Here is a 17,056-nt window from a genome sequence, read left to right on the forward strand (position 1 = left end):
TTTATAGAAACGTCAAGTTGTTCCTTCCCTAAAAACAGAACTAGCACACATGCCAAGCAACAGCTAGGTGGCACCACAGCATAATTTCTCAATCCTTAAATATTTTCCACACTTTGATTTAAATATTAATATTCAGAGGTAAACTTGACAGGTAATTCAATCTTTTAAAAAATAGTTGCTGTCCACAAAAGCTGATCTTTAAAATAAGTTATTTAAGGTACTGAGATGTTTTCTTTCTTTTTTTAAACAAACATTACAGCCTAACTCAGTTCTGAACTTAAATATAATTATTTTAATTTACTCTACAGGTAAAATTTTACTTGGGTGAAATTAGAAGCATTTCAGACTATTTCAGGTTGTTCATTTTATGCAGTTTCAGTCTCTGTATATTTTAATTAATAAGTACCTCTGGCTGATCAGTGTAATGTTTTAGATTTCCAGCTGACCTTCAATGATAAACAAGCATACTGTGGCTCTATTCAGTATTCTTTTGTGGCTTACTGGCATGACATTGTATAGTACACAAATGAGATCATATTGCTAAGAGTAGTGTTTGCTACAGGCAATTGATTCTACTTTGTAATACAATATGACTCCTTACTCTCAAAGGAAAACTGCCTCTCATTAAATAATGAAACAGACATCAAAGTTTTCTAAGCAGTTTAGCCGTGTTGTAAAATTAAAAATTAATTTTTCCAAGGGTGTTGGGGAAGGAGCCTGGTGGTTGTTATAATAGGTAGTTCTGCCTTTTATCACCCAACCTTTTCTCTCTCAAAAAGCAAACAAAACAAAAACAAAGAAAATGGTCGTGGTACTATTAATATGGGTCACCGTAAATCAGGTATAACTTAAGAGCAATTAGCTAGATGACCTACTCAGGTTCTGTTGTTAATGTTCAGCAGAACTTCCAATGTAGTTTCAGTGTGTTCCCAGCACCATTAGGCTGACAAATGTTATCTCCACACCAATTTTCCACCCTCCTGCCCAGTCCCCTGCACAAAACTAGAATTTCCACACGTTCTCAACATTCACCACATTTTTTAACATTAGCACTGCTCACTTGCACAAGAGGAAGAGATTCTGTAAAAGAGCTTCCTCTGGTTTAAGGAACCGCTAGTTCCTGTTGCGCTAGCAGTCTGTTCTGTTGGCGCAACAGAACTAGTAGAAGCGCAGCAGCACAGGATATTGACCTTGTATGTTAGATCAGTATTTCAGAAATAAAATGATATGCTGGAGCACCAATATTTGAATCTAGAGGCATCAAATCATATTCTACAGGATTACTGTTTTAAAAACTTTATATACTGCTTTTTGACCGCAAAGCAGCGAATGAATTAAAATACAATCAGATTGTGATTTGGAGTGATGGATTGTTCTCCACATGAGAGATGTCTAGTTTCCCTTCACCAGTTGCCAGAACAGGGCAGGTCAGCGGAGCTCCCTTCTGTGAGCTCTGCTGACGTGCCCTGTTCTGGAAAGAAGTGTTGTTCTGGATCCAACACACTTTAAATAAAGTAGATTTTTCCAAACATTTCTAAAAACATTGATTCCAGTTTTTTACCATCACAATTATTATTACAGGAGTTATTTCAAGTTCTTCCATTTTGATATTTTCTCACATCTGCCAGACACCTATCTCTGACTTTATTATACATTACTTCCTCAACAGCACAAACAGCATCTCCACAGAGGTAGGATTTGCTTCCCTACCGAAGTCAAAGCTGCTCAAGTAAATTCTGGATATGAATGTTTTTATTATGGGGCCGCAGTGGCTTAGTGGTTAAGACGCTGAATCGCAGACCAGAAGGTAAGCAGGACAGCAGTTCGAGACCCGAGTGCTGCGTGACGGAGTGAGCTCCTGTCTTCAGTCCCAGCTTCTGCCAACCTAGCAGTTCGAAAGCAAGAAATTGCAAGTAGATAAATAGGTACCGCTTCGGCGGGAAAGGTAACAGCATTCCGTGCACCTCGGTATTCAGTCATGCCGGCCACATGACCACGGAAGCGTCTTTGGACAGCGCTGGCTCTTCGGCTTAGAAATGGAGATGAGCACCACACCCTAGAGTCGGACATGACTGGTTGGGGACACCTTTACCTTTATGTATTTATTATGATGCCAGTCTTCTCTCATATACAGAGGTGGGGCTGCAAAGGCTGTTGAGAGCCCTAGGTGTATATTGTAGAAAAGAACTTTTAGATGTCAACTATTCTAAAACTAAAATAATGGTCCTTGGAAAGAGAAGGCAGAAATATTGTTGGCAGCTAGACTCCCAGCAGCTAGAGCAAGTCAGTTCGTATAAATATCTGGGTGTAACGATACAGAATTCGGGATCTTGGACTGCCCACCTGAAAACTACGGTGTCAACAGCCAACGTAACAGCTAATGCTATTTTTCATTATGTGGCTAGACTTGGTGGTAGGCTAGTAGCACCCCTTCTTGAGCTCTATAAATCTAAGCTGTTGCCCCAGCTTTTGTATGGGGCAGCTGTGTGGGTTCATTCAAACACTGTAGTGCTGGATTCAGTACAACACAAATTCTTAACAACAGCCCTGGACATCCCTAGATCTACTTCTAAAGCAGTGGTACGCCTGGAGTCTGCCTGCTGTTCAGTGAGAACTTTGGTCCAGAAAGCAGCCATTTATTACTGGCTCAAGGGAATTTTACAACAGGCCACTCCTCTTGTCTTAATGGCATATGAAGAAATGGGCCCAGAATCACAGGCTACTAAAATTGGCCACCTTATATCTGAGTTGGGATTTTCAGTACGTTATTTGGCTGCAAAGGGCTATAATAGCGCCAGACTAGAAGTTGCAAGGTGCCTAGTTGATATTGATGTCGGGGTGGAAACTGAGTCCAGACAGCCTCAGAGCAGTTCGGATTCTGAGGAGGAACAGCAATCCGTGGGAGAGGAGCCAGCTCATCCCTCACAGGCACAGCACCTGGCAGAGATTCCTCCTGCCAGCATTCCTGAGATACTGACCCTGGTAGTGAGGGCGTGTGGGAGGGGGGCTTCTTAGATGCTCAACGCAGACGCAAAGAGCGACGAGAGATGGAGGGCATGGAAAGGAGGCATAGTGCCCGTTTGGCACGCAAGCAACGGCCACCTCCCATGGACCCAAAGGAAAGAGGATCTCTCTCTAGCCCATAAGTTCTGGGTCTTCAAGTGACTCTCTTTCAAACGGGGATCAACTGCCTACTTGAAGCTTAGGCCACTCTGCTGTTCCTTGCTTTAGTCGCTGGTGATTAGCATCTGAAAGAGTCATTAAGTTGAAAAAGGATTAAAGCTTTGAAAAGAAATCCTTTCGTCTGTGTCTTGAATTGGCTATTGGAATCTACTGAGAGGCCGCCAAGGCACTGACAATTGGTTTCCAGGATACTAGCACATTAGCATTCAACTGTCATTCTAATGTACTGTATAAAAACTTTACTGTATATCCTGGGAAACTGCCCCTATATTTAGCTTCCACCTGCCTGCATGACTTCAAGAGACTCTTAAGCAAATGTAGACTGGATACTTTACCACTGATGGAAGTCAAAGGGCACCATGCTAGTTTACCAAATACAAATAGAGAGTGCCTTAATGGCTTCAAGACAGAGGACCTACTCCATTTCTTCCTATAATGCCCTCTGTATTCAGATCTAAGAACTCAATATCTGGACCCCCTTATTGATAGTGTTAGAGATTATTCCCCTCTAAAGAAAACTGTATTTTTACTAGAAGGATTAGATTATTATGTATCATATCGAACTGCTAAGTATGCCAAGCTGCCTGTTCTTAATGTACATAATGTACATTAATCTAATGACCCTCAGTTTCATAGCATGTTCTTATGTTGATAGTATTGATCTCTTCCATTTCATTTTAATTACTGTCTTATTATGTGTTTGACTTGTTTTTATGATTGTGTACTAAAGCCTGATTGGCTAGAATGTAATAAAATTTGGATTTGGTATTTATTATGGGTTGGATTCAGAGAAATGCACATGATATGGAGCTAGTAAAAAGTGACCTCCTACCCTCTTTCCTCTGGCAACCCCCCCCCCCCCCCGCAACATCTGAGCATTTGGGCTTATTGCTGGCGAGGTGGGCTATGGTTCAGGGGGCTGATCCCCATTCCTCCTTTGCACCACAATCCACCCCACACAGCAAGAGCCCCCAACCTTCAGAAGATGCTGGGGCTGCTAGAGGGAGGAAGGGAAGTCAAGTTCTCCAAGACCCATTCCATGCACATTTCTCTGGATCCAACTCTAAAGAAATTTCTATTCTGCCATTCAACAGAAATATCCAGGGCCTGGATAGAAAGATATAGATACACAGGAAATATAGATACACAGGAAGACTGAGCGCTGAAGAATTGATGCTTTCGAACTGTGGTGCTGGAGAAGACTCTTACAAGTCCCCTGGACTGCAAGAAGGTCAAATCAGTCCATCCTAAAGGAAATCAACCCTGAGTGCTCATTGGAAGGCCAGATACTGAAGCTGAAATATTTTGGCCACCTAATGCGAAGAGAAAACTCCCTGGAAAAGACCCTGATGCTGGGAAAGATTGAAGGCAAAAGGAGACGGGGACGGCAGAGGATGAGATGGCTAGATAGCATCACCGATGCAATGAATATGGACTTGAGCATGCTCCGGGAGAGAGCGCAGGACAGGAAGGTGTGCTATGGTCCATGGGGTCACGAAGAGTCGGACACGACTGAACAACAACAAACACAGGAAATCAGATAAAAGTATTAGTATTTTGACTAGATAGAAATAATTTTACTGCACTTTTAATATTTACAGTTTTATACACTAGGAAGAGGTTTGTGACGAGACAAAACTCTTACATTTACAATGCAGTGAAAGTCCTAAACAGAAAACAGGATAATTGAGGTATATCCACTTTATATTATATATAAAGTTATACTATATACATGTGCACGTCCGCAGACATTTTACTATGTTTTGGGCAATTCCTGTGTAACTCAAGTATCTGAAAACAAACCTTTAAACCAGAAATGCACATTTCCTTGCTGCCTTTGCCTCTTGTGACTTTTGTTCCTTGTTGCTTTGGCAAAATTTTGATTTAGAGTACCCGTTTTTCTGAAAAATGGTTCTCACACACAGTGAGCCTATACATTTTTAGTTTTGTTGCAGTTATTTTTTAAACGAACTGCAAAGCATACCGTATTTGACCTGTTTTCCAAATGTAGCACAGGTACAATGCAATGGCTAAAAATGGGAGTTCACTCATTACAATATTTAGGGGGTAAAACAAGATTTTGCCTTTTCATCTTAGAAAATTCAGCAGCTTCAAAATGATCCATGCAGGAACCATCATGTTGCCCTTGCTTGCATCTATAGGGTCTTGGATTTTCAAGAGGTATTATCATTTGGATAGAAATTATCTTCATCAATAAAGAGATTTCAGAACTCTTTATCCTATATTCCAAGCCATAAAGTGACTCTCTTCAATATAAACAGGCTTCACTTTAAACATTTATGCCCCTGTTATCTTCTAAGGAATCATCTTCGTAAAGCCAGCTTTGGTCAAATTCATTAGATTGTTCCATAACCTCAAAAAGAGCTTTGTACTGTTCTGGGTATAAACTACCCGTTGTAATGTTTTCTGGTATCTCTAACTGTCTCAACAGTTTCTTCCCGCTCTCGGAACTCCATAAACTAAAAGGCAAGATTTTGTAAAATTAGTCACAATGAAATAGTTAAGAATAATGATTCTCCAAAAGGATTTAATACCTTATTAAAACAAGGTATTAAGGTACACCAGGAATGGCTGGTGTAGCTGCCAGGAACGATAATTAGGCTCTGGAATGCTGCAGTGAAGCCACCTTGAATATGTGACTGCAGCACCTTGCTTAAATGAAAGGGAGGGTCTCCCTGTTACTGAGGAAGTCCTGTGTATTCATAGCCAGTTATCTTGGAAGCACCCAGCAACAATGCCATTATTCAGATTTAAACAACTACCATATTCTGCTAAATACTTTTCTGCATTGGTTGTCAAGTGACAAAAATTACCTTTACTTACTTTAGTTTATCTATTAGTTTAGTCTTGCATTTGGCAAGACATTGTTTTACCATCACAATAAATATGCTTGAATTAGTGGTTGTCAAGCTCTCTGTAAATAAATCCTTCCGGGGTGTCAGCTGAACTAAGCATAAGTGGTCATTCTGCAGCAACTGCATGCAAAACAAAAGAATTAAAAACATTTTAATTCAAGAATTTAATTCATGTGCATTTCAGCGAATATTCTTCTGGAGGGCATATGGATCTGCAACCTTTTAAAATAGTTTTTTAAATTACTTTAACCTGAAAACATCATTAGAAATTTGAACAAAGTACAAAAAACTGTTTCACTGCATAAACCTGATTATTCTTCTAAATTTGTGTCGATATGAAGGCATGGTATCTGCTGAAATGTGAACATTCCCCACATTCTATGGCAGTGAATGTGACAATTATTGCATAACTAAAGCAACAAACAAAGTTTTACAATCTAGATTTTCAAACTGTCCCACTGGCACCTACCCCACCTATATAGATTTGGCTTATGCAAAAAGCACTTTGGGGACTGAAAGTTCATTGCTCTACTAAGTGCATAGTCAAATGAGTCTTTCAACCTCTCACTAAAATAATGGTCTGGCATTTTAAATTAAAGCTTCGGCTCTTGGCATTTAGCTGCTTAACCCAAAGGGATGCAACATCTTTCTGTCTCAAAATCACAAGGTTCAGGAAAGAGGGAGTTTAATGCATCTTGACTAGTCCACTTGATGTTCTGCATCAAGGCAAACAACTGGATTTCCAAAATTGCCAGTATAGTGTGCTCTGTGAATGGGAGAACTTTCCTTCCCAATTGCATTAGTATAGATTAAATGTTTGTTTTAAAGATGCAAATACTGAACTCAAACATTCTCACTGTATTTACTCAGCATTCAGGAATGTAAGCTTACCACACTCTTTGGTATAGAAAGTCCACCGTTTCTTGAATTAGTTAAAAATGAAGACCAAGGCTCCTAGAAGGAAGGGAACAACAATGGAAGTTAGGTAGGATTTTTGAAGCCACACTAGCAGTCAACACGTCACGGTATTGAAAAACATCATGGTATTGAAGTATGAGACTTAGATTTGGAAGAAAGACTGAAGTAAGAGTTGAAGGGAAGTATACAGCCAGCATACTGAATATTAGTTGGTTCAAAAAAGATCTGGCAATGTATTTATACATATGTACAACGAAGCAGCCCATGTTCCCTTCTGGAAGATCCCCTAACTTTCAGCACTGACTTCTGAGGGCAGCACAAAGCCCTCCCAACAAGGTTTGTAGTGATCAGATCACACAGGAACATGCAGCCCTTTGGCTCCTAGTCTAGGAATGCAACTACTTGTATTCTCTGGTAAGTGCTAGGGAAAAGACAAAATAATTTCTTGAGGCATTATGGCAGAGTGGGATCTAAAGCACTGCGGGTGAGCTTCCTCTTATGCAAGAGCGATGAAGCTACTCCCCCTGCTGTGTCATGTTCCACACCCCCTGAGCAGCATCCCAGCAAGGTCACAGGACTCTCCTGAGCAGTATCGGGAAACTATGGCCCACATGCAGACCACAAGTTTCTTTGCCAGGGTCTGTCCCCTCTCTCCAGGCCTGCACCATCTGGTTGTGAGTCCTTTTTCACTGCTCAGCACTGAGAAGTAGCCTCTCAAAGTGGACAGGAAAAATGCCCCACCCTCCTCAGCTGGTTTGCTTGGAGTGAATGTGTGTGTGGGGGGAGGGCATGCCAGCAATGGCTCCATCCACTTTGGTCAGTGACCCCATCCACTGCTGGCATATGGCCCCAATGTCCTCAGGCTGAAAATGGTTCCCCACCCCTTCCACGAGGGCATCCTCACTCGTGAGTAGGAGGAAGCACGTCCTGCTTGCACATGGTGGGAAGAGGTGTAAATCCCAGCCAAGTCTTAAGCTTGCAGTTGGGCAATTGAACAGCACATCCAAAATAATTTGGTATCAAATTACAATTAAGTGCCACAAGACCGATAAGTTCATATTACAAATCATTACTACCAGCAGGCATAATCAACTCTGCTGAAAGAGTTCAATTCCCCACTCCCCCGCCCGCTTCCTCCCCATTCCTTATTCCTTGTGTGATGTCTTTTTAGATTGTAAGCCTGCTTTACTCATTATATGTAAGCTGCTTGGAACCGTTTTTGGCTGAATAAATACATACATAATACATTATGGTACAGTTTGCACGTAACAACAACCTCTGAGTTATCTAACCCATGGTTGTCGGGGCTGTACAGGAGCATGCTGCCTCCCGCTCATTTGCTGCTTCTGCTTTGCATCCAAATTAGAAAACAACCCAGGAACACCCCATTCCTAGGTTGTTCAGCATGACAAGCAACCTGGAAGTCTGGGGGTTGCTGAGGAGTAAGCAACCCAGAGTTTTAACCCATGATTTGTTGCCGAGTTTTCTAAACCAGATGCAAAGAGGAAGTGACAAATGCAAGGGCGAGGGAAGCTGTGTACCCACTCCCATGAAGCTCCGATCAACCATAGGTTAATTAATTAAGCCATGATTGGTAATTGCGTGTGAACACTGTCTAGATGCACTAAAAACTCACCATATGCAGAAGCTGAATATCACAGGCTGTTTGGCAAATTACACTTAGTGCTTGATAAATTCTTGTTTCTCCAGGCTTTGCAACAAGAGTCTGGCAAAGACAAAACCAGCAGTTATATTTTATACAACATTTCTGATTTTATCATAAAAGCTCTCTAAATAGAAACCTGAAAGCTTGATAAAGGCAGGAAGTTCCAAATAGCATCTAAAAGTTATATCAAGGCAGAAATCTAATTTCATCTGTAGACTGTCAGAGGTCATACTAGAAGCTCTTATGTGGCACAACAGAAGTGTTCCAATAACAGTCATGAGCTGAGATATGAAATTGTACACGCCAACTCAATTTTAATATTTCTTTAGTACTTTTCCTTTTCTTCCAGAACAGTTGCTATAATTTTAAGGTACAGAAAGCTGAATCCAACAGTGTCCCTCCACCAGTAGAATTGATACCATTAGCAGAATTTATTCTTCCTCCCCGCTGTTGCCCCCAACAAGTTATTGAACTTGTATTCTTTGTTCAGGTCCTCAATTTTCACTAAAAAAAATTCATTAGTATCTTTAATATATGATGGTACAAAATAGATATCGATAAAATGATTTCTGTATAGCACAAATTTTTTTAGATTTCAGTCTAAACCAACCAAATTAATACATAAACATACCACATTAAAAATAGCATTTACAAATTATAGTTAATTAAAAAACATATCAATTGACCCATTAGCAAAATTTCATGTACATAAATACCTTGTACTCCTTTTCACTGACAAATAGGTTGAGTTCTATTCTTCCATATTTATATATAGAATTGCATTCATATAAGGCATAGATAAGCTTCCAAAGCAGGTTCCTTTCCCTTTTTTGAGGGACAATTCCAATCACTTTTACAGGAATATCTGTTTTGAAAATGCACCAAGATGTATGAAAATTACAGTATGTATGGCACTACCTCAGCAACCCTAATACTAAATTAGATAAAATGATCGTAACAAAATGAATGACTTAAGACAGCAACAACAAAATAGTTACTAAAGTATCCCCTGCTTCATTAATATGCCTTGAATCTTGCTTATTTATGCCTCCTCATGTGAACCCTCCTCTTAGAGCAGTCTTTCCTATCCTAGGGCTCTCCAGATGTTTTGCATCACAATTCCCGGCATTCTTGACCACTGGCCATGCTGGTTGGGGCTGATAGGAGCTGACGCTGAAAACATCTGGAGGACACCAGGTTGGAGAAGACGACCTTAGAGCCTCTAAAGATGCTGACTCAGTTCACATGGAACGCCAGGCTCATCAGGGGTTGTTTAACCCCCAATGAGCTGCATTGCAGCCAACATTTTGAATATGCAACCCCCAATTGGGGGGTTGCCATGTCGTGCGAACCCAGACACCGTGGGTTGTTTGAGGGTTAAACAACCCTCAGTTTGTAGTAGGGATATGCAAGGCTTGTTTTAGCCTCAAATAACCCATGGTGGCCAGGTTCGCATGACACAGAAACCTCCTCATCAGCATATTCAAAATGTCGCTTGGCACATGCCATGGCTCAATGGGGATTAAACAACCCTCAATGAGCCTGGATGTCATGTGAACTGGGATGCTCTATCAGAGGCTAGGTTGCCAAACCATAGGGGTCACCACATCATGGTGACACTAATTATTTTTATATTTACAGACCACCTTTCAATCATAACAGTTCCCAAGGCAGCTAGCTATGGAACCCTCATTTTGGGGGTAGTGTTTTTAGGAAACCCATGAAGGATTTCCTCTTTCAAAAAAAGAAAAAGAAAAGCCTTTTGGAAAAATGTGAAGATGTTTTAACTGGTTCCATTTTACACTGCATTCAATTGTTGCTGTTTTTATACCAATACTGGTCTAATTTATGAACTTCAATCCGAACATAATTCACCTCAAGTCCACCAAACAGAAAATATTAAATGACAATTAAATATTGGCCCTCTGGTTATCCACAATTCACATGCTGAAGTTATAATTTACCTGCTGTCCAAGGAACAGGCAAGATGCCCAAATTTTCAAAAAGTCTCTCAGAATACATCAAAGGTGGCTTTATTAATCCAGAACTGATAGGATCCAATCTGAAGAAGTCACAATGCACCACTTCTAGTTGGCCATCTAAGTTCTTCTTTAGAGACTAAATACAAACAAACAATTAGGTTGTATCATAGGAACATCTGAAGTTGCCTTTGGCCGAGTCAGTCCATTGCCCTGATAGCCTAATACTGTCTACTCAGTGGGACGATCTTTCCACAGTCTCAGGCAGTGGTTTTCCTTGCCCTGCTACCCAAAATCCTGGAGATGCTGGGATTTATCCTGGAACCTTATCTTCTGGTTTAGCTACAAATTTCAGCCATCTATGATGAATTAAATAAAACAAACATACGCACCTCTAAGTTAGGAAGAAAGGAGTTATTACTCTCTAGAGCTATCACATGGGCACCAGCATTGAGCAGTGTTCGAGTCAAGACTCCAGGTCCTTAAAAAAAAAAGGCAGAGTGTTATGCTTTGCCCTGAAGTTAGTTTATCAACATTAGAATTAAACACTGTTTTAGTCTGAGAGAGTTGACAACCAAGAACCTTTAAGTTATCAAAAGACTGATGTAAATATGCTAAACCACTCATGTATTACAGTGAGAATCATCATGTACTGAGAGGAAGGGAGAAGGACCAGAAACAACTTGGCAAACTACTGCTATCCAGCTCCCAGTGGTGGCCCCACCCTTCCCCACCTGCCTCCAAAGGTTCTTCTGAAGAACTATCTTGCCCTGAGGGGAGAAGCAACAGAAACAGCTTCTTCAGGCAAATACATGTTTGTCTTCTGTCTTATTTTATAATTGCTACTGATGCTCATTGTTTTAACTTCTTTATGTAAACCACTTTGTGAGGTCTGCATGAGAAGCAGTGTATAAATACCTGGAATAAATAGTAACAAAAACAACAACAGGGTTTTACACTTTGCTTGCTACATATTATAGTAAGCCTCATTACAAGCATAAAGGTGCAAACCAGTTGCAAGAAATGCAGTGAAATTTCAAGAGGGAGAAATACTTTTTTTTTTTTTTTTTTAACTCTAAAGCTTAAATCCTATGAATACTTACCTGGGAATAAGTCCCCCTGAGCTCATTGTGAGTTGTTTTCAAGTTGTTGTTGTTGTTCAGTCGTTCAGTCGTGTCCGACTCTTCGTGACCCCATGGACAATAGCACGCCAGGCCTTCCTGTCCTGCGCTCTCTCCCGGAGCGTGCTCAAGTTCATATTCATTGCATCCGTGATGCTATTTAGCCATCTCATCCTCTGCCGTCCCCTTCTCCTTTTGCCTTCAGTCTTTCCCAGCATCAGGGTCTTTTCCAGGGAGTTTTCTCTTCGCATTAGGTGGCCAAAATATTTCAGCTTCAGCTTCAGTATCTGTCCTTCCAGTGAGCACTCACGGTTGATTTCCTTTAGGATGGACTGATTTGACCTCCTTGCAGTCCAGGGGACTCGTAAGAGTCTTCTCCAGCACCACAGTTCGAAAGCATCAATTCTTCGGCGCTCAGCCTTCCTTATAGTCCAGCTCTCACAGCCATACGTTACTACTGGGAAAACCATAGCTTTGATTAGACGGACCTTTGTCGACAAGGTGATGTCTCTGCTTCTTACTATGCTGTCTAGGTTGGCCATAGCTTTCCTCCCAAGGAGCAAGCGTCTTTTAATTTCATGGCTACAGTCACCGTCTGCGGTGATCTTGGAGCCCAAGAAAGTAAAATCTGTCACTGCTTCCATTTCTTCCCCTTCTATATGCCAGGAAGTGATGGGGCCAGATGCCATGATCTTCGTTTTTTTAATGTTGAGTTTCAAACCAGCTTTTGCACTCTCCTCTTTCACCCTCAACGAGAGGCTCTTTAGATCCTCTTCGCTTTCTGCCATTAGGGTGGTATCGTCTGCATATCAGAGGTTGTTGATAATTCTCCCGGCAATCTTAATTCCGACCTCTGATTCATCCAACCCGGCATTTCTCATGATGTACTCTGCATATAAGTTAAATACGCAGGGTGACAATATGCAGCCTTGTCGTACTCCTTTCCCAATTTTGAACCAATCGGTTGTTCCATGTCCGGTTCTTACTGTTGCTTCTTGACCCTCGTACAGGTTTCTCAGGAGACAGGTAAGGTGGTCTGGTACTCCCATCACTTTAAGAATTTGCCACAGGTTGTTGTGATCCACACAATCAAAGGCTTTAGCGTAGTCAATGAAGCAGAAATAGACTTTTTTCTGGAATTCTCCTGCTTTCTCCATGATGCAGCGAATGTTGGCGATTTGATCTCTAGTTCCTCTGCCTCTTCGAAACCCAGCTTGTACTTCCGGTAGTTCTCGGTTCGCATACTGCTGAAGCCTAGCTTGTAGGATTTTGAGCATCACCTTGCTGGCATGTGAAATGAGCGCAATTATGCGGTAGTTTGAACACTCTTTGGCGTTGCCCTTCTTTGGAATCGGAATGTAAACTGACCTTTTCCAGTCTTGTGGCCACTGCTGAGTGTTCCAGATTTGTTGGCATATTGAATGCAGCACTTTAACAGCATCATCTTTTAGGATTTTAAATAGCTCGGCTGGAATACTGTCATCTCCGCTAGCTTTGTTGTTACTAATGCTTCCTAAGGCCCACTTGACTTCACTCTCGAGGATGTCCGGCTCAAGTTCAGTGACCGCACTATCATGGCTATCAGGGACATTCAGATCTTTCCTGTATAGTTCTTCTGTGTATTCTTGCCACCTTTTCTTAATCTGTTCTTGCCACCTCTTCTGTTTTCAAGTAAACCTGCTGTAAGCCTCTCTCTAAAGTTATACATTGGGATAGGCAACTTGCAGCCCTTTGGATGTTTTGGCCTAAAAGTCTCATTTCTCACCATTAACTACTTTGATGAGGGCTGATGGAGGCTGTAGGTCAAAACATTTGGAGGGTCACAAATTGCCCACCTCTGCTGTAATAATTAAAAGAATTTGCTTCCGTAATGGTCCAAAGAGATCTGGGTTTGCTAATGAAGAAGTTCCTTTACAACAGGGTTGGGGAACCTCAGGCCCATGGTGTCCCAATCTCATCCTCCAGGCTTTCTCAGATGGCCATGACCCCTTCCCCTGGCGCCCACCCCGCCCCCACCACCACTGAGAATTTGGTGGCTTCCTGGCTTTTGTAGTTTTTTCCCCATTCTAAATTTATCTCAACTTGAAATGTATCCAGGAGAGAGCAGAGGACAGGAAGGCCTGGCGTGCTATGGTCCATGGGGTCATGAAGAGTCGGACACCACTTAACGACTGAACAACAACAACAACAACAAAATGTATCTCCTGTCAGTAAAAGCTTTAAGCTACAACAGGGATGGGGAACGTGTGGCCCTCTGGATGTTGCTGAACTTCAATTTTCCTTTTAATCTGATTGCTCAGAATGTAAAGATATCTCAATTCTTACATTGATTTTATGACTCTTAGTAAGAAACAGCATAACATATGAATTTTTATTAATGTGGAAGTTCTCCACATTCTTAAAATCTATCTAGCAGGCCACCTTGGAACAGAAATTTGCAAAATGTATGCATCACGGCTAAGAAATGTATTTTGCACACCAAGTCTACCATTATCCCACTTTGGGATTATTTTGTAATGAAAAGTGAGTAAGTTTTATAAATAAATAAAATATGCATGTGGGAAGCAATCCTGTGGCCTCTAGACAGCATCTGTGGGGGCCATAGGATACTCCAGATTCCTGGATCCGTGGTCGGAGACTGTGCTCCGACCTTTGACCCAGCAATCCATGACCCCCGCTCCCTCGCAGCCACACCAGCTGCCTCTCTGATGTCATGAAAGAGAGGGGAGGAAACAGGAGAGGCCAACTTACGAAGCACCCCAAGTCCTCTCCAGCCTCCTTCCCTCTCCCTCCGAAACATCCCAGCTAGACAGGTGAAAAAACCTGTCTAACCAAAATGCAGAGCGGGAAACACATCAGACGTGAGGATCCCCTCTGCTATGCCTCCCACTCTGCACTGGTTACTCGTAAGCTTCTGAGTTCGCAGGCTTACGAGCATCGAGGGCGTAATCGATAGGATTGCGTTCTAAGTCCACTATACTTCCAAAATGAGATGAGGGCATACTTATATATGTTCGACTACTGGCTTAAGATTCAATATATGGATAAAGGCCTACTGAAAGCGCAACTTTTCAATTGTTGATGACTGGGGGAAAACACTGACCACCTTGATACACTTTGGGGGTTTTACCAGCATATTTCTCTCCCTTAAAACCAGCAATCACCGAAGATAAATTCAAAACTGACTGGGGGATATTTACACCATGAATGACATGTCTCTGTTGATCAATTTAAAAGACAGCTCCATGATAACGTATAAAGCCAATCATTTTGAAAGTTTTTCTTCAGACCTTACCATTATTTCAATGCGGGGCCATTAACTCAATCCAAATGTCAAGAAATGCATTCCACTGTATTGGATGGCCAATTGCACAGCACTGTCTATGAACTTAAACACTGGATATGCAGCATGGCCACTGCAGAGGATCGCACCCACTATTTAATTTTAGTGTTACATTTACCAGCAGCCAGACCTTGGGGGTGGGGTGGGTGGCCTTTCAGAAGGGGGAAAGGGAAGACAAAAAGAGAGAAGAACAATGGAGTCTCAGAACCTGAAGGGGAAAGTCTAAGTACTGTCTGGTACTGTAGCATAATGGCCAAGATGCAAAGCCAAGAACCAGAAAGCCCCCTGTTTAAAACACTGCTCTGGCAATAATCGAGATAATGTATGTGTACTCTCCAAAGCACTGTATAAATATTATAGCCAGCATCTTCAAGAAGACTTTTCACTGAACAGAGCACCCTTAAAAGAGGGCATGGTACTTAAGAGCGCTGGCAATAAGCTCACGGGGCTGCAGTGTAGCGATGGGTGCCGAAGCCGAACTAACAGGTCCGGGGGTGGGGCGTGCTGGGCGCCCCGCAGCCCTCACCTGGCTCGCTTTCCAGCACGACGGCTTTCTGCAGCGCAGGGCCTGGCCCGTTCTCCAGCCGGGAGACCACAGCACGCGCTAGCTCCGGGCAGGCGATGAACCTTCGCAGCGGGGGCGGAGGCCGCGTCTCCTCCTTGAGTACCCGGGCCGTTTCGGCCACCTCTGGAATCAGCAGCGGGAAGCGGGGCTTGACCGGGCCGTGACGCCTTTCACGCTGCCCCGACAGGCCGCGCGCCGAAAGCCGCAGCCCGGACGACAAGCTCCGAGCCGCCAGCGTCAACTGCCGCCCTGTCAAGCCAGAAGGGACCAGCGCCACGGCCGCCATCGCCGCCGTCGAACGCAGCGCCCTCCCCGGCGACGCGCTCCAGCTCCCGAGGCCCGCACGTGGCTGACCTTGCAGAGACCCACAACCGCGGGAGCACCCGGACAGCTGTAGAGGCTGAACCAATTCCGTTTCCTCTTAGCTCCGGCTACGCTGTTACTGGGGGACACTCTAGCCGCCGCCGCCGCCGCCTCCATGATAGCGTCCTCTCTAGGCGCTCGGAGCTCTGTGGTGCTCACCTTTTGCTGCTGGCGCCGCCGCCGCCGCCGCTTTCCGGAGTCTGCAGCCGGGTCACAGGCACCTTCGCGTCGCGTGCCGTCTCCTTGACTGCCCGTTTCGAGGCTGGCTGCGCCCGCGCGAGAGGCTCGCCGGAACCGTCCCGAGGCGGCCGTGCCCCGCGGTGAGCGAAGGCGAGCGAGGCTTCCAAAACGAGCCTCCGCAGCCGGGGGACCCTCTCGGCTGTGTTGTTTAGCTGCTTGTTGCCTCCAGAGCCCTCGCGGAGTAGCACCGAGCCCGGCTTCAGGGGCAGAGAAACGGGGCGCGGGGAGTCTGGGTGGGCGAGAACGGGGGCGACGGGACGGAGTGTGGCACGGGAGGTTCCCTCAGGCGCGCGAGGACATGGGGGGGGGGGGCTGCTGGTCAGGCTGGAATGACGAGCGGGGAGGGCAAGAAAGCCCCGCCTGACATTCCCGTAGGAAGAGAATATCAGGGCTGACCCGGGCTGAGGGCGCCTGTCTTCCTCTTCCACCCCACCCCTTATCTACATGAGTAGCCACAATGGGTCAAACCACTGTACATACCGCCTCGCTACTTGTCATGCCAGTCTCTGTTTTGCTTAAACGTGGGTTGGTGGTGGTGGTTGTGTCTGTTCGCCTATTTATTTACTTGCTTGCAGGCCAGCCCTCGCCGCGCGGGGATTGTCACTTCCGAACAGCACCTAGCGCACAGTAATATTTATTTACTTATTGTGCTTGCGTCCCTCGTTCTTCCTCCAATCGTACCTGCGCGGCCATCACCATTTCTGCCTCGCAAGATCACTGTCTTGAGAGGCAGTGATCTTGAGCTTTGGGCTTGAATCCAGGATTTTGATGGTCAAGACGACTAACCACTATAAATTTGGCT

At 43.7% G+C, this 17,056-nt stretch overlaps 2 protein-coding genes across 5 annotated transcripts in view; one reads left to right on the forward strand and one right to left on the reverse strand.

The window, feature by feature from the left end:
• Positions 1 to 200: 200 nt before the first annotated feature.
• TFB2M (transcription factor B2, mitochondrial) lies at positions 201 to 16,046 on the reverse strand. Of its 2 annotated transcripts, none has more exons than XM_084828297.1 (8): positions 15,613 to 16,046; positions 11,015 to 11,103; positions 10,608 to 10,761; positions 9,360 to 9,508; positions 8,614 to 8,703; positions 6,951 to 7,013; positions 6,028 to 6,179; positions 201 to 1,885 (listed from the first exon to the last, which is right to left on the reverse strand). In XM_084828297.1, exons 1-8 carry the CDS (start codon positions 15,935 to 15,937, stop codon positions 1,774 to 1,776), a joined length of 1,134 nt encoding a protein of 377 aa, XP_084684423.1. In that variant the 5' UTR covers positions 15,938 to 16,046; the 3' UTR covers positions 201 to 1,773. The 2 variants fall into 2 exon arrangements, with proteins under 2 accessions (XP_084684423.1, XP_084684422.1); XM_084828296.1 differs by lacking the exon at positions 201 to 1,885 and adding an exon at positions 4,719 to 5,663.
• A 100-nt stretch (positions 16,047 to 16,146) lies between these two features.
• The window catches only part of CNST (consortin, connexin sorting protein), a 74,899-nt gene continuing 73,989 nt past the window's right edge, over positions 16,147 to 17,056 (forward strand). The window contains exon 1 of one of the 3 annotated variants that reach the window (XM_084828292.1): positions 16,147 to 16,334. The gene's annotated coding sequence lies outside the window, so the exon portion shown is untranslated. The remainder of the gene's footprint in view (positions 16,335 to 17,056) is intronic. The other 2 variants (XM_084828293.1, XM_084828294.1) reach the window with 2 other exon arrangements.

This window comes from Heloderma suspectum, chromosome 1 (genome assembly GCF_057233095.1).
Source record: "Heloderma suspectum isolate Gila_16-S chromosome 1, 16-S_ref, whole genome shotgun sequence".
Taxonomy (NCBI): domain Eukaryota; kingdom Metazoa; phylum Chordata; class Lepidosauria; order Squamata; family Helodermatidae; genus Heloderma; species Heloderma suspectum.